Raw genomic sequence first — 21031 nt, 5'->3', positions numbered from 1 at the left:
AATTCAACTGTTCCCACTTCAAATCGGACAAATCAAATGGTACTTTAATGGCGAAACCTGAGCTTGAGATCCTTGACGGAAAAATTCAAGCCTGCTTTCAAGAAAAATAACTGGGAATGTGCTTGACTTTCATTCCTTGAAATGGATTTTTTTTGTAGTTTAAATTGATCGTTTTTTAAGCAATGAACCTGTAGTTGAACTTCTCAGCAGGAAAAAAAAAAAAAAAAAAAAAAACTGTTCTGAGTTCATTTATGTGAATTTTGGACATTAACCCTTTGGTGCATATTTAAAGGCTGTTTTTAAATGTATGCATGGGTGTGAATCGTACATTAGCAACTTCATTGGACATTAGTGAGTTACCAGTACTCTGCCACATATAAAGAATAACTACATTTGTTATAGTATACATACATACATTGTAATTACCAAGTTTGCCTCAGTGATAAACAGGACAAGAAAACGATTCAGGTGTTTTTATAGAAAATTTATAGTATATTAATATGTCAAGATATTATTTTATAAATATTTTCTAGATAAAGTAGAAACATCAATACACTGAGTAAAAGTTAAAATAAGATTAAAAAACAGAAAACCATCAATGTGCATGTCTGTAAAAGTAAAATATTTTATTTTAAAAAATGTGGTACTGTTTTGTAATAATTCATGCACCAGAGGGTTAAAACCATTTAATTAACTTGCAGATTCTCCCTGTGGACAGCACTTTGACATGAGCTCAGCAAAGCACGTTGAAAATTAAATTGCAGCTCATGTAACAACCAACAGCACCATCTCCATGTGAAACACAGAACTGAGGTCATTTGACAAGTTGAAGCAATTTTACATGTAAAAAAAAGTGAGTGACAGCAATAATGAGCAAGTGGCAGGCACAGTGGTGCCCCGTAGTCGCAACCAGACTAATTATGCAAATGTTCTCATGTAGACGATAGCCATCTAAAACCAAGCGAGGCAATTACAATGATGCAAAAGAGATTCTTTTTTTCTTTCTTTTAAACGCTAATACAGTTAGCAAACATTATTGCTGCCATATTTCTTTCTGAGTGTTTGTACAATTATCTTTGCTCCAGACAGCATTACAATTGTTGCCAGTGTATCTTCAGAGCTGCAAAATATTTCCTACCTATAAAGAAAACAAAAAAAAAACAAAACTGAAACACGTTCTTTCATGATGTTAAGAATGACGCCCTTCTGAGGCCTTGACTCTAATATTTATCCTTTCTATTTTAACAAAAAATACTAAAGGTCTTCCTCTAACTGTAAACAACTTCTGCTGCATATGAAATTTTGTTTAAATGTGTATTTTATGTATTCTCAACACTATCAAGAAATTACTAACTTTCAATAAGCCCATAAAGCAATTATCATGCACCTGTGGCTATTAAAAACAAACAAACAAAAAAAACATTTCTACAATATTCATATGACAGAAGTAAAGTATTCCATAGGCTGTTGGATCCATTTAATTTGAATCAGTTGAATCAGTTGTGTAGGAGCAGGGACACACTGAAAACTGGCAGGACTGTAGTCCTCATAAAATCGAACTGAGTAGCCCAAATGGACAGCACCACCTGAAAGAATGCAGTAACTATTGGATGTCTTAAGGTGGAACTTGATTTAGATGTGTTTAATGTCAATTTTTGGCCCTTTCATTCCTGTTCTGCCATTGTAAATGTAATATCTGAGCCACTTGCCCATATATTTAACCTATCTTGGAAACAGTGGACTGGTGGAATATTTGGAAAAACACAATATACTGGTATGTTCACAATATGCCTTTAAGACACACATGAGCATGTGTATGGCCATTTTATATCTGGTTGAGGAAATAAATTATGCTTTTGATAGAGGAGAATTTGGTATTGGTGTCTTTGCTGACATCTGATGGAAAAATCTCATATTGATGATATTGTGATCGATATGTGAGAGACACAGCTAGTCATTAAAGATTGTGATCAGAACTGTTTTTAGAGGACACTGTTATCTTTAGTGTCCCCCGGGAGTGAATACAGTTGTAAAAACACATCCAAGGACTTGCTTGCCTTCTTCTGTGGTAGGTCAACACGGACCTCACTCCAGCGGTCCAGCACCAGTGGAAAAGAGACCATTGTACCCAGGGGATGGGCTATATAAGAATGTGTCCTGAGACTGGACTTCAGTGCTAACAATGTCGGCTGACCTGTGTTTTAACTTGCCTTTTGGTTGTGTTGTGAACTCCTTTGATGTGTCTTTTCACTGATCTGAGTGCCTGTCATTCATGTGAGGAATTTTCCTAAGAATGTCACAAAGGCATTGGGTACAATTTTATTTCAAAAGCTGTGTCATTACAGTGTCAAGGTCATAGCACTCCAGTGGTTCAGGGACTAAGTTTATGAAAGACAGGAATATGTGGACAAAAATGGGGTAAATTCAGGAATTAAAAACATGGACTTTGGGGTCCCCCAGGGATTCATTCTGGGCCTCCTTTTGTTTATTATTACAGATTTTGTGACTTGTTTAATCAGTATTCATAAAATACTTTTTGCAGATTACACAAATTTGTTTGTGTCACATAAACAAATAAATCAGTTTGAAATAACTGTTGAGTTAGCAATTAGCTAAAGTAAATTTAAATGCAAGAAAACATCTTTAAATGTTAGCAAAACCTATTACTGTATTTATCCAAACAGGACAACCCTGATTAAAAGATCACCCCCCTGTTCCCAAGACCAATCTTTAGAAAAAGATTGTGATAATCAAAATTTACTTTGTTTAAAGAAACTTTTTTTTTTTTTTTTTTTTTTTTAATTCTGAGGAAAAATCATTGAAATAATGATTACAGATTGTTTTCATTTCTGGCTATTTTTGGCACAGAACCACAAGCTCACTCTCCATCCAACACCTTTTCTGGGCACGTACAACAATCCCAGCTGGAATTACTTCTTTCGGCACTATTTTGCATTTTAAAATTACATATGGGGGTAACATTGTCCCGACTGCCAGGCACGCCAACATAACAGTGACCCAACTATTTTCATTTCCAGTTGACTTCAAAATAACAGACTTCTCCTCTTTTTTTGTTTGGGTCAGTAGATTTTCCAAAATCACCAAAATAGTAATAATGATGATAATAAAAATTATAATTATATTAATATAGATTAATACTTCTACTACTACTACTACTAAAGAAATAATAACAATAACAATAATAATAATAATATTCTAACCCATGGAAACCTTCAGTTGGAGCCATACTAGACTAATGTCAGTGCTATGTTGTTATATGTAATATGACTAAATGTCAGGTAGTGGTGTGCTGGAACCCTGTTTTATGAGCTTGAAGCTTCTGAGGGACCCCTTTTTCACAATGTAACATGAAAGAAGAGTATCCAGTTTGTTTGTGTGAAATTGTGGAAATAAATAAAATAAAAATAAATGGTCAAAGTCCTATTTGTCCGAGAGAAGCCTCCTGTGAGTCTTGGAGACTGTCTTCATGCCCCCCAGGGCTCAATTCCCGGCACTCTTCTTTTTGTTTTGTATTTACTTCTCTTAGGGTGTTACAAAAAAATTATAAAATCTCCTTTAATTTCTCTGCAAATGATTACTAGATAATGTATATGCCCCTTAAAAAAATGAAGGTGAAGGACACTCTGGTGTTCCAATAAGACTGAAGTCATTTTGTTTGATTGCCTGCAGGCCTGTCAACTTTTGTTCAGCCCTTAGTTTTGAGCCTGGGTGTAAAGACTAAGTGGAAATTAGACACATTATTAATGTAGTTAAGTCCAGTTTCTATCAGTGGAGGCAGCTAGCAAAAATAAAACCCATTTCATTGACTTTCTGAGACTAACTCTTTTATAACCAAGCTTGGACTACTGCAACGTACTGTATGTTTGAGTTAACCTGCCTGCAGATGTTCAAACATTTTCTTCTTAAAACCCACTTTTTTTTTCATTTTGTTTTTTCTTAACTGAAGATGTGCATTTGTTTTGTCTTTGGCTTTTTTTTTTTTTTTTTTTACACTGTGTTGTTTTGCTGTACAAGTCTTTGGTCAGCATTATTGTGTTTAAAGTGCCTTATAAATATAATTAAACTGGATTGGAAGCTTTGGAGCTTTTGGAGGAACTTCATCAAATTTTAAAACCTGAGGTTCTCCAATTGGAAGACACTAACAACAAATAGCCAAACTGTTCCAAGCTATGCCACAATGTCCATTTTTGGAGACCTCGTCTTAACTGTCTGTACTAAAACCGCTCTAATTCTGTTCTGCCTTGGGCATGGTGGAGATCATGTTCACATTTAGAGCTACAGCAGCATCGTTCCAAAGGCATATCCATCTTCAACTTGACAGTTTGGGGGTTTGTTTTAGGCAAGCGTGAAACTTTTTTTTTTTCTTCCATTTGTGCCATCTTCATTTATTCTTCATCTGTAACACATATTGCTTCAATTACTAAGACTCTGGTTGTAAAGATTTACTTATTTCATTATAGCTCTACAGTTTTTGAGCAGAGGCCTAAAAAATAGGCAAAGGGCTCAATGGGTTAAACTACAGTAAACAATAGAATTTCATGTTATTCGCATATGTGTAATATCAGTGGTTTCCTGACATGTTGTCTTGTAAAGTCAATGGGTTAGAAATCAATATTGTACAAGAGAAGGGTTCATCATTGATTACAAACTCTTAATTAATTACAACTCTCTCAGCCATAGTCTGTTTAGTTACGGTAAGTAGCAGCATTTAGTTCAAGGGTACTGAGCTGAAAATTTAATCTATTTTGTAATTTATTTATGAAACCCAGAAAGAACAATATATGTAACAGTCTTATGGCACATATTTTTAAGAATCATTGTCCTGGTGGAAAGTCCAAAGAAATATTGAAGATGTTTTTATCAAGATGTCTTTGCAGTTTGCTCCTTTTCCTCAAACCTGACTAGCCCTCCTGCTTCAGCCCAACAGCATGAGAGATGGGTGTTGCCTGGTTTTCTTTGGGCATCACAATTCTACTGAAACCAAACACTTCAGCCATGGCTCATCAAACCAGGAATATTTCTTATTGTCTGAGAGTCTATTTTTTTTTTTTTTTTGGTCAGCTTTTAAGTGGGCTTTGATGTCTAACACTGAGAAGCTTCTGTCTGGCTACTGTGTCTCAAAGATTAGCAGAGGTGCTGCCATGATGGAAGTCCCTCAAAGTCATTGCTTTACAGAGGATTTCTGGAGCTTGCCAAGATTTACTGTTGGGTTCTTTTTCACCTCTCCTACCAAAATACTTTCCCCCTAGAGCATTGTTTTTTTTTTTTTTGTTATTTTTTTTATAAAGTTCTTTCTATTAATAATGACACCACCCCCTCTGCTCTTGGGAACCTTTATTGCTGCAGGAAGGATTTTGTAGCCTTTATGTATATAGATGAGTTTGTCTCTGAAATGGGCATGACTTCCTCTGACATTCCTGATGATGGCACACCACTAATTGTCATGGGAGACATGAACATTCATATTGGCAAACCACAGGCAACTGACTTTCTGGCTCTTATCTACTCTTTCAATCTCAAACTGGTGCAACAAGGCCGCTCTACTGAAACTGCTCTCCTGTCAGTTATTGATTCCCTACGGCTTGCCAGATCCACTGGTCAATCCTCAGTCCTTATACTGCTGGACCTGTCTGCTGCCTTTGACACGGTCAATCATCATATACTGTTCTCCACACTCTCGGAGCTTGGCATCTCAAGATCTGTCCTCTTGTGGTTTATGTCCTACTTCACAGGAAGATCCTTCAACAGATCTTGGCAAGGGGGAATGTCCAGATCACATAGGCTGACAACAAGGGCGCCTCAGGGCTCGGTGCTTGGCCCTCTTCTCTTTTCACTATACACCTCGTCACTCGGTGCATCATTAACTCTCATGGTTTCTCCTGTCACTGCTATGCAGATGACACAATGCGAATATCAGCATGCCTTGCTGATATCTCTGCATGGATGAAGGATCGCCACCTTCAGCTAAATCTGTCCAAGACCGAGCTTATTGTCTTTCCAGCCAATCCTTCCTTACCGTCACAGGTAAGCGTGCAGCTTGACTCTATCACACTTGTGCCTACGTCTTCTACCAGGAATCTTGGTGTCATGGTAGACAACCAGCTGACCTTTAAGGACAATGTTGCCTCAGTGGCTCGATCTTGCTGATTTGCTCTCTACAGCATCAGGAGGATCAGACCCTACCTGACTGAACACACGGCACAGGTCCTGGTCCAGGCTCTGGTCATTTCACACATTGACTACTGCAACTCCTTACTGGCTGGCCTGCCTCAATGGACAGTTAAACCTCTGCAGATGATCCAGAACGCAGCAGCACGTCTGGTCTTCAACCAGCCCAAAAGAGCTCATGTCACTCTGCTGCTAATCACTCTCCACTGGCTTTCTGTTGCAGCGCATCAGATTCAAAGCTCTGCTTCTGGCTTACAAAACCGTAACCCAAACTGCTCCTGTCTACCTCCACTCCTTAATTCAGAACTACACTCCCTCTCGACAGCTACGCTCTGCCAGCGAAAACGCCTAGTGCTCCCGCCACAACGTGGCGCAAAATCAGTAGCTAGACTCTTCTCCTCTGTTGTCCCCCAGTGGTGGAACAATCTACATAACTCAGTCCGGTCTGCAGAGTCCTTATCCACTTTTAAAAGCAAGCTAAAGACTCAGTCGTTAAAGGAGCATTTCCACACTTAGCTTAACTCTTCTACTCAACAGAATGAGTTAGAAAGATTTGTCCAGCTCTTTGGCTCAACCAAGTACTGAATAAGCTGTGTGCACTTATGCCCAAGTTATTGTTTGATGAAATTGTGATCTTGTGTTTAAACAAAATGACTTACAAAAAACTATAAAAAACTTAAAAAAAAAAAAAAAAATTCTATGCACTGCCTCTAGCGCTACATGACAGCGCCTGGGTCCAACTGGGACTCAAAGCAGTCTGACTACCGCTTAATTATGACATCCTGTCTTGTTTGAATTCCTGCTTGTGTTGTTTTTACTCTCAAATGTAAGTCGCTTTGGATAAAAGCGTCTGCTAAATTACTGTAGAATAGAATAAAACATACACATGCCCAAAATATGAGCAAAGGATGAGGAACACATGCTCAACTTGACCTAGTATGCCAGTGAAATTATGATGGATTTTAGTTATTATGCCCATATATCATTTCATCGCTTCCACCAAACCCCTTCGACACTGCTGCCATGATTTATCTATGAATAAATAAACTGCTTGTCAGTGTGTTCGCTGCATGTCTGGTGATGGGCGTGGCCAAGATGCAGCAGCATTGCTGACTGACAGATTGTGCTCACAATAGGCAGAAATGTCATGCATTTTTAAAGTCGGACAATCAGCCCTTGAAAATTTTCGTCTCCTCTCGTCAACGAAATATCACAAACATCTTGTCATGTTTTCGTCATCCGAGAGACTTTTATAGCACGTCATTGTCTCGTTATCATCAAGAAAAAAAGATTTGTCAACGAAATAAATTAGTCATCATGATTGTTGACGAAAACAACACTGATATATGTATATAGTGTGTGTGTGTATATATATATATATATATATATATATATATATATATATATATAAATAAAGAAAAGCTTCTCATTGAGTATGAATTTACCAAAACAAGCTTTTCTGTTCTTGCGGCCTCAAGAACAAAGTTATCGTGGAGAATATAACAAGCTTTAGTGGTTTCTGCTTTTATTCCAATCTCCAAATTGTTTCTATTCAACTAAACTCTGACATTTAAAAGTGTCATTGCAAATGTATGGAGACGTAGGACGTTGACTTCTATCACGAGTCAATGTGGTAACAAACTGTACAACACTTGGGACTTTATTACAATGTTTTGCACCATTGACTAGCAACTATTTCATGATTTTTCATGAGATGACGTGTGACACAGATATTTAGGTAGCAGTTGTCAAAATGTCGTTCATATGAATGCATAAGGGATGCAAGTCTTTGCTGTGTTTTTCAACCCTGAATCAGTTTTATTCTATGCACCTGTGATTGATGCATTCATTTTTCCATTTTATTATTTCAATAGATTTTGGTTTAACTTTATCATTAGAGCAATTGCATGTTGACTCACAAGAGTAAAGCATTTCTGAAATGCACGAGGTTGTAACACGACAAAAACGGAAATAGTCTAAATGCTTACTGAATGAATGCACTGTACCTTAGTTATTAAGGCTTTCTAGTTTGATAATTTCTTCAGGGAAAATAGAAATATATTGTCTTTTCTAAAGAGAATATGCCAATGTTCAGAGTAAAGGCTTCAATTGAAATTGTCAGATTGCTCATATAAAGTCTGTTAGGGAATTCATCGTTTTACAAAAACAAGAAAAAAACTGAATTGATAGGAGCGATAGGCCATCAACACATCCATGAGGTTCATAATTTTCCGTCTCAATACATGAAATAGAATTACAACATAATGGGAGAGGATGTGATTTCCTTCATGATGAAGAACACTTTATAAACCTTGCACATTATGCTTTTAACACCATAACAGCTACGCGCTTTGAGTGATGGGAGTGATCTAGAGGTGGATATTACAGCACATAAGAAAGAATTATATGTTTAAACCGAGGGGATAAGTGAGGGCTAATTGTAGCTTTATTGTCAGATGTCATTGAAGCATACTCAACTGATTCCCACTGTCTCCCTCTCGCCTCCTCCACAGCAGATCTTCATCTCCCAAACCATCTGCTGTGGAAAACAAGTATGCCATTTTGTAGGCTGGCAGAACGTTGATGCATAAATGACAGCGACGACCTGAGAGAAACACTAGCTGCTCAGTAAGCTGATATCATGCTCTGCTGTTTCAGATTGATGAAAATCGCGATTTGGAGGATCTTAATAGACAAACAGCTGAACAGAAACTAATGGAAATCATGAGAGCAGCTTTATGTTTTCTAAGAGTTGACTCGTGTGCAGAAATACACGTCTCGGCTGCTGTCTCAGACATAACACGTCTGCACATAGACAAATGAAAAAGCTCTAGACATAAAACGGATGATGTTCTACTCTGAGGCATCATTAAACCTTGTTGACTTCCTGAATCACAAGAGAAAAGGCCAAATCTAATTGAAACACCAATCATTTTGCTCTGATTTCTTTCTTTTTGTTAAGAATAGATTTTTTAATTTTTAGCCCAATCGAGGCCTTCAGCTTCAGAAAATAGAAAACTTTAAAGGTTTTAATTCAGTGCCACTGAAGTGACTATTTGCTCATTTGTTGCATCTACAGATATAAATAGTACAGCCGTGGAAGAATGACGTTCTCTTTTTTTATTTTTAGTTTTTTTACTAGTTCCATTCAGCATTGTAGCTAACAGAATAATGGTCTGGCTGCTGTTATGTGGAACAAATTCGCTCTACCAAGAGGAGCTTTATAGGTATAAGGCTCCTCTTGATAATAATTTTTTTTTATTTCTTGTATAAATGTATTGTTTTGCCTCATTTATTTAATATTATGGAATTTGTGGAATCTAACTGGACCTGACCGGAGAAAAAGAAAACACAACACAATGCTACACCTGTACAGAAACACAACAGAGAATTTCTTAGAGCTTTTGCAAGTAAACTAAGCAAACAGTTATTAGGAGCTCCTATAAAAACAACAGACAACAACAACGTATCAAAACAACAAGCAAAGTACCAAAGACACCCATGAAAAAAAAAGATAAATAAAATAAATAAAAACACCTTAAACAAAAATAGCTTGTGTATAAATCCAGTGGACAACTCGGTGACTGTCAGCATGCAGAGTATGTGGAGTCAGGATTGAGCAGAGATGAGTGTGATCGTGTAATATGACCATGCCTCCATGGAGGCCAGAGGCAGACCCGAGCGATCAGTGGCAATCCCAGAGCACGAACCCAAGCCACCATACCACTAAGTCTACCCCAGACCCACCCCGAGGGCGGCAGAGGAAGGTCCCAAGCCCCAAGAGCTCCAGAGGCAATTTAAGCTGACCTGCCCAGTGTTGGTTGGGCTGACTGCTACACATGGATGAAAATAATAAAGACCCTGTAGGCTCGGGGAGTTCAGTGCTGGTTTTAGATGTTCCCCTGCTCCAACACATGAGATTCAAATTTATTGAAAACTAGAACTGGAAAACATTGTGTTTTTAGTAAACATTTTGGCAGGGATGAAAATTATCCAGAGGGAATTAAATCCCACAACAGGGAGTAGTTCTAGCAAATGTTCATTTCAGTTTATCCACAGAGCACCAGTTTGCAAAAAGCCTTCTCAATGCACTTTAAAGAGGGTGTAAATGAGTTTAACTCAATGCAAATTAGATAGCTGATTCAACCCAATTAATTTTAATCGCATTTAAATAATGCTATGGCAGAATGTTGTACCGTTGATAAAGTTAACAACCATTGGCACCAGACTAAAATGGCTGATGCATCTGTTATTGGAAGAAGCTGGTTTAAGATTTTTTTTGAAGAGATCTTATATTTACAGTGACAGTTCAAGCATGCCGGTTGCAAATACAAGAACTTTTACATCCCCACAAATGATCAGCTCATTATATTAGCTGTTTAGTAATAGCCAATAAATGAACTGATCATGAATGATTAATTCTTTTTGGTATAACTTGTTTTTCATTATGTCCGTCATTACTTGTGAGTGTAACTCGCTTAAAGGTTGAGCATCGTTTTTAATTCAAGACCTCCAGATATTTGACTGCATAGAGATTTTCTGCCAGTAAGACAGATGAAAATCCGCATGCTGATGGTAATACATGACAGCCTTATTAAATATCTCACTCCATATGCAGCTGATCTCCAATCCCCTGATTGACTGAGTGATTCCCTCTGAAGCTGGGAATTCCCTACTACTGTACGCCATGCTGTTTCTCCAAGATCTACAACTCCCAGCATGTGGAAAGGAGATTAAGACTTGTGGAACCTGCTGGTTGATCATCAGTTTGGACATAATTATATATATATATATATATATATATATATATATATATATATTAATTGATCACAACAATTCTAAACAAAGCGGAACATTTATCAGTGCACGGTTTCCAGTACACCGATTAAATTGATGGGCACCTCAGAGCTCAGCTAAATCAGTGTTACCTATTTACCTACTTTGGTGCTATATTTAGCAAGTTTTCAGACCCATCTAGTGACTCTATTTTAAAGAAGCGAGTGGTGTCAAATCTACCAACTTTTTCTGGTGTCTGGTGTCTTTTGGAAACTGACGTGAAAGCATGTTCACTTCTTCTCAATCAGCAGCACTTTCACCCCTCCCCCGTCCATTAACGCTCACAGCTACAGTCAGCTCCACGACCAGACTGAAAATGAAACGTGCAAAACTGCTGCTGGCTGATTTTAAATAAGATGTGCTATCTATCCTGATGATGGAAGTAGATGGTGTTATTAGCATGAAGTATACATAATAGTGTTTGCATGGGATTGGGCTGTTTGGCTTTTTGGGGTTTTTCTCAGGTGAGTGACCCTATGGCTTGGCAGAGGTCTGAGCTCTCTGAGTGATTTAATTTTATTTTCAGGTTGCATACTCATTTATATGCATAAATATTAGAATTTTTTGTGCATGTTATTGGGAAAACTCACAGCTGGAGAAGACTAGAGGACAGGAGTGTTCGTCCATTGGGAAATTATGGAGCTGCAGCTGGCATTCTGCATTGATGGTCATCCTGAAGAGAGACAGAGATATAGATTTAGACAAAGACATTCAAGGTGTTCAAAGTGCTTTGGATCCTCTATTTTCTTTCAGACCGTGAAGCACAATTTCAGTGTGCATGATTCGTCACTACTTTTATGCATGATGTCCTTTGAAATACTGTGATATATGAAGCATATGGAGTACTGGCTTCGAACCATCTGGTACGGGATCACACTGGATTGCATGGTTGATGTGTGAAATTCTTCAGAACGACAGAAACGTTTCATCATCAGCGTTGGCTCTGATTTTTCAGCCAGGTCAGGGCCCCGAAGGCCTGTTTGCTTCTAAAATCAGGGTTACTTAGCTATGATCACTGAACAAGTCAATACACCAGATGTTTTGGAGAAGCTGCAGTGATCACAAAGACACAGGGGATTAGATTTATTTGCAAAATCTAAATTTAGGACAAAGAGGAATAAGGATCTGTCTCTGGTACACTTTATGAGGCACTACTTGGTTTAATATTTATCCTACCTTCTCAGAGAAGTAGTGAATCTAACTCTCTCAGATCACATGATTGGTTGTTGCTTTCTGTTCCACACACTCGTTCTGAATTGGGTAAAAGGGCTTTTGTTTGCTTTGCACCTTCTGCTTGGAATATCTTGTAGAAGAACTGGAAACTAACAGAGTTAATTGCAAAGAGCACTTTTAAATCCAAACAGAGAATTCTTAAAACCAACTCCACAATATGCACTTGTCTTTGAGAATGCGATTGTAAATGAATGTTTTCTCTTTTTAATAGTCTTTTGTGCGTTTTAACTGGGCAACTTATGTAACAGTGTTTTTGTATATGCTGCTGCCTATTTTGGACTAGAACTTTCTGGTAAAAGATTCTTAAGCTTAATTGGATTTTTTTTTTTTTTTCATGGTAAAATAAAGGTTAAAAAAAATTAAAATGATGTCACCACAAACGGTAAAAAAAAAAGATAAAAATTGTCAGTTCAGTCTCACCAAAAGTATAATAATAATAATAATAATATTTAGATATATTATTCATCCACTCCTCATTCATGCTTGGTGATGGTAAGCTACACGCATAGCCACGGCTGCCCTGGAGCAGACTGACAGAATTAGAAATGCCTTATATACCCAGTCATTGTTCTTACATGTTGCCAGTTAACCATATTAGTTGTCTAATGTTCCTTGAGTTGTTTTGTATTTGTACCAATTCCAGCCTTTCATTGCCCGTTTTCCAAATTATTTTAGCTGTGTTGCTGCCATAAAATTGAAAATGAGCTAATATTTCCCATGAAATCATAAAATGTCTGTTTCACCACCTGCCATCTTGTTTGTGTTCCATTGGGGACAAAATATGACATTTGCAAACCATTGCGTTACATTTTTATTTTCATTTTACACCATATTAAATTTTATTTCAGAAAAGGGATTTTATTTTTTCCTAATGGTATTTGGCTTTATAAGTCCTATTACTCCATAGCAGTCTGCTCATTTGGTGTCGGGCAGGTTGATTAGTTCAAGCTAGCAGACAGGTAAGCTGCTTTGTGAAGCTGAAGGGAGAATCTGTGTTGGTAATAATGCTATCACTCTGGGTGACCCCTTTTACATATCACATTATCATTGGGTGTATTGTTCAAAAGAAGGAAAAGATTAGTGCAGCTTTAAACTTGTTGCTGTTTTAAAGCAGAACATTTCAGTCTTGAACCATTGAACCCTGGTGATAACCAGCATATTTATAGCACAATTTAAAGCCCCTAATCACAGTGTGATTAACCCCTACAACACCCCATATTATTCTGTACAATTATGGGTTAGATTTTAGAAAATTATCCGATTTTAAGTAAGCCCTTTCCTCTCCTAAATTTAGCAGTGGTTGCTGGTATTTTAAAAAGCTGCATAACTCCCTATTTTTAGTATTTTAACAGGAATAAAGGAAAAGCTCAGAGATACAAGTCAAACAATAAAACATCTCAAATCTTAAAAAACAGCCTTACAAGTAAAACAAGTAGTAAATTTTTATTCAGAACAGCACCAGAAGTGTCTTGAGAGCAGAAGCTGCTTATCTTTTCCTTTAAACAGGCTTACAAATGAACACTCATGGTGGCTTTTCATATTAGGACAAGCTTTAGTTTGAGATATTAGACATGCAGGTGAAATGAACCCTTAAGACAAATCAAAAGACTCAAAATCCAATCAAATTCAAAATGAGCCTGTTCACTCAGATCCTTTCCGCTTTAACTCTAATGGTTATTTGTTCTAAGGCTGTGTCAACAAGGCCTCTGAGAAGCTGCCAGACAGAAATGAACAGAATATTGTTATATGTTCTAACTTTTTGCTCCAAAGGAAAACAAAAAGTTTTGGAACAAAAGACATTAAAGTTTCAGCGCAGAATACAACTTGTATTATATTCTGCTGTGAATATGATTCAAGATTTAAAACTTTCTTCCTATTTCAACAGACTTTCATGGAATTTTAAGGAGAGCTTACCCATTAAGAAGAAAAAGGGAACTCACTCACTTGCAGCAACCCATAGAGGTCAATGTATATGATGGATGGAAACCACAAATTTGTGCATGTAAATACATGCACAGTTGGGTCAATCTATAGTTTAAGTTAAACCAGACTATTTAATTGGACCACCGTCCTAACTTTCCGTCTGGGAGATGTACGATAACTGATGTTGTTTTTGAATTTTACTGCATCACAGCTCTTTATTTGTTTAGCAATCTGATAAGTAAAAGAATACATGAATGAGAGCAGCCTTACATACAATACAATTAGCTGTTTTAATAAAAAATTTACCTTCTGAGCATGTGCAGCATGCCTCTACCCATTTAAATCTAAACTTAGCACAAAAATTAAGGAAATTTGTGTGTTTTTAAAATGATCATTTCTCTCTAAATTGAACATGTAAAAATAACAAGCCATCTTAACCCCAGCTAGTATTAGCATAGCATGTTAGCTCAATTTAGTACATGTTTAGTGTTTTTCAATGAGCTGGAGGCAATGTTTTTATCAAAGTTAGTTTGATATTCTTACTGCTGGACTATGAAGTAAACACATCACGACTCCACCATCCTTTTTTTTTTTGTTCGTGTAGAGGACTTTCTTGGAGTACTGACTAGCAAACATAAGTTTGGTGTCAGGCGCTAATTGGGGAGTGACTGCAAAACAAATTCTTACCATGTATAAAGTGTTTCCCTGTTCCACATATGCAGCAACAAATGACAACCCTGTCCTAAACTAAACTAAACTAACATCTGAAGATGACAAAAACATTGTATTTCCAAAGTTTCTTGTAATTCTGATAGCTGGATTTGATAGCTGTAGCTGTCTCAGAAAATGTTTAATATTTTCTGAATTAATATTATTGAAAACTGATTGTCAAAACTAATGTAATCCTGCACAGTCTGCCTTCCACCAGCTGCCAGTCCTTTTAGATGCTCTGCTGACATCACGGGTGCCAGAGTCCGGTCCTCGAGAGCTACTATCCTGCAACTTTTAGATGCATCCTTCTTCAACAGATCTGAATCAAATGGCTGATTTCCCTCATCCGTGTGTCATTCAGCTGTACAGGCGTCTGGGAATGAGCCAGTAGCTCTTGAGGACTGGGGTTGGGCACCGCTGTATTACATCCTTTGCTTTTCTTGTGCTTTTCACTGTTAAAACAACAATAGCCCTGCACAATGTTGATATAAATGCTAACTATATTGGACTTGATTACTTGAAAACCAAGACCTCAACCTAATTAAAATGCTGCAATGGGACCTTAACAGAGCTGTGCATAAACAAAAACAAACCTAAAGGCTGGATCATACTGATGTCACTTTGGCTGTGGTTTTTAACCTTACCAGGATAGCAAATGCAGCAGTTTTAATTTGCACGTTTTAGTATGCAGATGTATGTATGTGTGTGGCATATTAAATTTGTCTTTGTAAGTAAGGGAACACATCAGTAGACAAGATTTAGAGTAAACAAACTAACCAGTTTAATTACTTCTCAAAATTTTGGAACAGAGGTACAAAATAGCTTAAATCTGTAGCCAGCCACGTGTAAACCTGGGGTCCACTTGTTGGGAGACTGAGAGCACATGGTGCCAAACTTGGCCAAAGGGCAGTTTTAGAGACCTTGTCTGAACTGTCTGTACTAAAATCTCCTACTTCACATTTTCAGAGTTGGCCTTTGTAGCAATAATTTCCACATCTTGTACCATGCTTTGATAGAGGTATGTAGTATGACTATTATAAATCATAATACTTACACAAGCTTATTTAGTACTATCCCTTTTCCTCCTAAAATACTAAAGAACCAATTAAACTTTTTAAATATAGACATAATAACAAAGGCAGATTTATAGAATTGTTTTTTTTTTTTTTTGCGTTGAGTAATTGCATTGAATTATATATATGTAGATAGATAGATAGATAATCTACTTGTCTTTAGGTTTAGGTTTTACATAATTTTTCACAAATAACTACTCAGATTAAAGTCTATCTTTTTTTTTTTTCAAAAGTTTTAAGTTTTTATTTATTTTAAAGTAAAATTTGTAGTAAAAATGTGGTTCTTCAAAAAAATGACAAATTTCCTGCAGTAGACATTTATCAAAATTCACAAGTTGTCTTTTTTTCTAAAGGTCGCGTAACTCGTAAGCGCCTCTAAACGGGTTTTATTTAGCTGGGCTGAAGATTTAGCAGCAGTTTTTTATTTAACCAGCAACAGTTAAAATCTTTCTTTTATATTTCTAGGATCAAATATTCATGACAAAGAAGCTTATTTATTTATTTATTGCACCAATCAAAGTTCCTTCTCTTTGCTGTATCTTGCAAAATTTTTAAATTTTGATCATGCTTGGACATTGTTTTAGATGCTCACTTAGTTTAAATCCAACTTGAATAATAACCTAAAAAAAAGGGGGGGGGGGAGGGTCCAGGATGTTGTCTGGGAGTGACTTGATGTTGCCTTATACAAAACTTGTGCAGTGTGAAATTTAAGGAGACACATAAATTTGATAGTTGAATTTTTTTTTTAAGTGGATTGTACGATCTGGTAGTTATGGAAAATCTGTATGGCCCGTTTATGATGATAATAAACGTTAATATGTTTTCTGCAAAGTAAACACTTATTTCTGTCCAACCAGTGTTTCATTTTCCATAATTCCACAGTCACCATTTCCATTCATTCATTGTGGTTGCTGGCCTGTTGCTATCGTAAGTTGATGCATTCCTTAGAGCAGTTCGCACTGACCTGTGTGACTTATCTGGATACTAGCCAGACTACCTTCAGGATGACCCAGCAGGGCATCCTGCCTTTGTGCCACTGGGGTTGTTTATGTGCTCAATAAATGCAAAAGCTCATTAGGTTTGCTGAAGTGTCTAATCCTGTGTGAGGAACAGACAGTCTCTTTGTTTTTATCTTACAAGATATATGATGTGCTGTGACGTGATCATTCTGCTTAAAAGATGCTGCATGTGTGTCTCTTATCAGATTCTCTTCAGATCTCTGTGCTGTCAGACCTCTGAACAGTATAGACTTACTTCATTACAAGTATGAAATTTGGGTAAAGCAATTATCTTAAGATGTCGTCATATGTCAAACCTAAAATTGAAGATGTGTAAACTGTGTTTCACTGTGTTCTGGAGACGTTTACCTCAGTGTGTAAAGTATTTTTCCATTGTTCCAGATGCGGAGCAGCTGATTGGGCGTTGTTATCCAGTGCGAATCTGCATTCTTGGAATTCCTAAAAATTGTGTCAGGCAGCCAGATCAGGCCGACCATATTGCTGGTCGATCGAGAAGCAGACAAAAAAAGAAGAGAGCAGACGGTAAGAAAATCACTGCTGCGGTCTTTTCTGCATTATGATTTCCTGAAATGCATAATTTGGCTCCTCTTACCAATAAAAAGATAAGAAAATACCCAGGCAACTTAGAGAAAACAAAGCATATCAATCAATTTGCTCCATTAATTACAGGCCTCTTCTTGAGAGAGGGCATAATATTGTTCTCAAATGAGATGAGTATGAAAATGTTAAACAATAGTGGCTGCAGTGGAAAGACAAAGACTTACAGAAGAGTCTTAGGGTTGTAATTAATTTTAAAAGCAAATATGGAATGTTGAAATGATCAGTATGGTTGTCCACTGTACCTGTTGAGGGTTAGAATCCGCATGCTGCTGCTGTTATACCGCAGACGGGTGTCCACCCAACTCTGGGCAAAGATGATATCGATCTGGTACTCCTGGGAAAAGAAAACTAAAGTCAATATACTGATCCAATAAGCCTTTTTAGACAAATATGCAGACATGTTTTCAGGAGGAAGTCGGTGTGCTGGGCAGTGTAATCCTTCTGGAGAAGTTGATGATGTTTGTTCAAGCGCAAATGTGTCCACATCAAAGAAAATACTAAAGCAGTGCAGCACTCACTGGAAATACATATTATGCTTTTGATATGGAAATTAAATAAGAACATCTCCCTAATGTTTACATCAGCACATTTTCTTCACCTCCGAAATGACCCTTTTCTAATTGTGAGATGCTTTACTGTGAGAATATTGAATCTGAGCTTTCTCATTTAGCAAATATTCAATAAAACTTTACATGTCCAGTAGAGAAAAGTACATTGTATTTTCATTGTATTTTTCAACAGGCAGCAAATGAGATCCTTGAGAAAATTTATATAATTATTAAATATAGAAATATAGCATCCATTAACCTTGGCATACCAGTGAAAATATGCCTGAAATTATTATTTAGTTTTTTTTTTTTTTTTATCTCTTTAATAGTTGCTGCTTATCCTGCAGCTGCTGCTGTTACTCAAAATGTTATTAATACAAAATCAAAGTTATAAATGGAAGAAGAAGAAGCATTTTTAAAAAATGGCCAGTCTTTTAATGTAGTGTAGAAAGGCCCAGTCAGGGACGGGAGTAAAGAATTAGCTCTGGCTACAAACTCTGTTTGCATGGCATCATCTACTGTGTACAAATGCAATGTCCCTGTCAAATAATTAAAATAAAGAAAATATGAATACTTTGATCTCACAAGGAAATCTGCAATGTGTCCATTTGTCCAAAACCAAATTAATGAGTGGAGTAACACATAATCCCAAAATAACTGAAGAGGAAACAAAGCGGATGCAGGGCAGGAGCAAATCAGAGAGAAAAGAGGAAATTTAAAACATTTCCTGATGAGAAATGTAACGTTACCTAACAAAATGGATGAGCATAGAGCGCTAACAAGGGCACAGATGGAATACAGAGATTGTGCTTTACGAGACATTGGAACATATTCCAAACTGTTATGTGTTCATATATTGGTTTAAGGCTGTATGAGCAGATCAAGACAACAAAGTTGGAGTTTGTTGGTTCTGGAGTGCTTCAAACTAAGACATGTCATGGCACAGGAAGAGATTTTCACACGGGCTGTTAAATAAGAGTTTTTGTCCATATTATCTTTGGAGAATCAATACCAACAAGGCTAGCTCTCTGCTTGGGACTGATCTGGAGCTGATTGTCCAGAAAAAAGGACAATTCTTCACATCCTGTAAATCAGGGATCTGCAACTCCGGTCCTCGTGAGCTACTGTCCTGCAGGTTTTGGATTCTACCCTGATGCAACACACCTGACTCAAATCACTGGGTCAATAACAGGTTTGTGCAGAGGTGTGTAGTAGTAGGAGACATTTGAAACCAGCAGGACAGTAGCTCACGAAGACCGGAGTTGGAGACCCCTGCTCTAAACACAGTGAGAAAAAAAATGTGTTCAGTCGGAGGCTTAGTAGTTAGCCACCAAGAATGCCAAAATTTCCATCTGTTTTCTTTTGCTTAATTGAAATCAGCTCTTTGAGAGAACAGGTTCAGGAGGGGAAGTCAAACATCCTTATCCCCAGTGACACTCAATTCCTTTGGGGGGATCTTGAGATACTTCCATGCCAATAAGAAAATATAATCCCTCCAGCATATCCTCTCCTTCAAAGTTTTTTTTTTTTTTTTCTTCAGTTAGCCATGCTCAAAGATATGGAAGCGTATTGCATTCACTTGAAGAAAAAAAGAAAAAAAAAGCTTTGTTTTTCTGAATTAACGAGAAGTTTGTTTTTTTTTAAAGCTCTTTTTCTGAACAAGATAATAAAAAATGAGAAGAATCTAGAAAGGAAACCTTCCATGCCATGAGCAGAGCCATGAGTGGTGCCCAGCCAGTCACGTGTAGGAAGTGCCAAGTCGACAAACAAGTCCAAGGTATGTGAATAACACTTTGTCCCTTTATTGTAGAGTTAGAACTCATCTGTAAAGTTAGCAGAGCTGGCTACCCAAGTTTTGAGCATGGTTTTGTTGCTAAGCGAATGCTTGTTAGCCAGCATAGTGATGGTGGTCATTTATACGCATTTTCCGTTTTTGTCGTATCATGCCAAGTTGCTACAGTCACGCTAAAATAGTACGAATGAATTTCCAGTAGTACTGTAATAGGGGTGTAATTATAGACATATTGTCTATGGGTGTAACGGTACATGCCTCTGTATTTGGATTTGTCTGTACGGAACCTCGGTTCAGAACGGAGGCGTACAGCGTTCCCACACGGAACAGTAACAGCCTTGCACATACTGGCTGTGTCCTCATATTGGTGTTGTTCCCAACATGTAGTGGTCACTCCATTTTCCAGGGTTGTCCGAATGTCCATAGAGAAAAAAGTAGTGCACTCAAAATTACTTGGAAAAGTAGTGAGCATCGATGATCACTAGACGGGTCAAAATAGACCACAATGCATTGCGGGCAGGAAACAGCGCAAGATTAAAATAAAATTGAATAAACAACAAAGAATGAAACAACATGAAGAAATCTTTTCACACAGGGGGCTGGATTGGATTTGAAACGATATCTTGGTATGAGTTGCGGTTGCCGTGGTGACAGCTGGTGGTCACGTGATCTACGACAAGGGAAAAAATAGCCAGCTTCGTGTCTGAATCGCAAACAGAACGAGGGAACTATATAGTCTACTACTAATGCAGCATTATGTAGTGAATGAGAGGAGTAGTCTGGACATTCGGACACAGCAATTGAGTGCAGCCCTGCCTCTGGCTAGCAGACCTTATGGTTAGTCCTGCAACTGCAAAGAATATATTGAACTGCAATCACATGCAAATACCTGAAGATGTTTTTGTAACACTGCAGTTTGATTGCTGACAACTTTTTGAACAGTTCATGCAAATTTAACAGAACTTAGAAAAATTAAGCCATTTTCAAATCAACTTTATTTGAAAATCATTTGTTTCAGTTTAAAACTGATACATTTTGGACATAAAAAGAAATGTTCCAACAGAAATATATTTAATGTAATATTTTGACGACTTCATCCTCGTCTTT

The 21031-nt window shown here is 37.3% G+C and overlaps 1 protein-coding gene across 1 annotated transcript in view; it reads right to left on the bottom strand.

Annotated features, from left to right (window-relative positions):
- Positions 1–21031, bottom strand: part of LOC121635446 (gamma-aminobutyric acid receptor subunit gamma-3-like) — a 156311-nt gene that overhangs the window by 39288 nt on the left and 95992 nt on the right. Inside the window, exons 4-6 of the mRNA XM_041978582.1 lie at positions 17827–17918; positions 17333–17464; positions 11616–11698 (exon numbers count right to left, since the gene is read on the bottom strand). Coding sequence (XP_041834516.1) covers positions 11616–11698; positions 17333–17464; positions 17827–17918 — 307 coding nt within the window. The remainder of the gene's footprint in view (positions 1–11615; positions 11699–17332; positions 17465–17826; positions 17919–21031) is intronic.

Source organism: Melanotaenia boesemani, chromosome 24 (assembly GCF_017639745.1).
Source record: "Melanotaenia boesemani isolate fMelBoe1 chromosome 24, fMelBoe1.pri, whole genome shotgun sequence".
Classification (NCBI taxonomy): domain Eukaryota; kingdom Metazoa; phylum Chordata; class Actinopteri; order Atheriniformes; family Melanotaeniidae; genus Melanotaenia; species Melanotaenia boesemani.
This window is presented reverse-complemented; position numbering and strand designations above follow the sequence as displayed.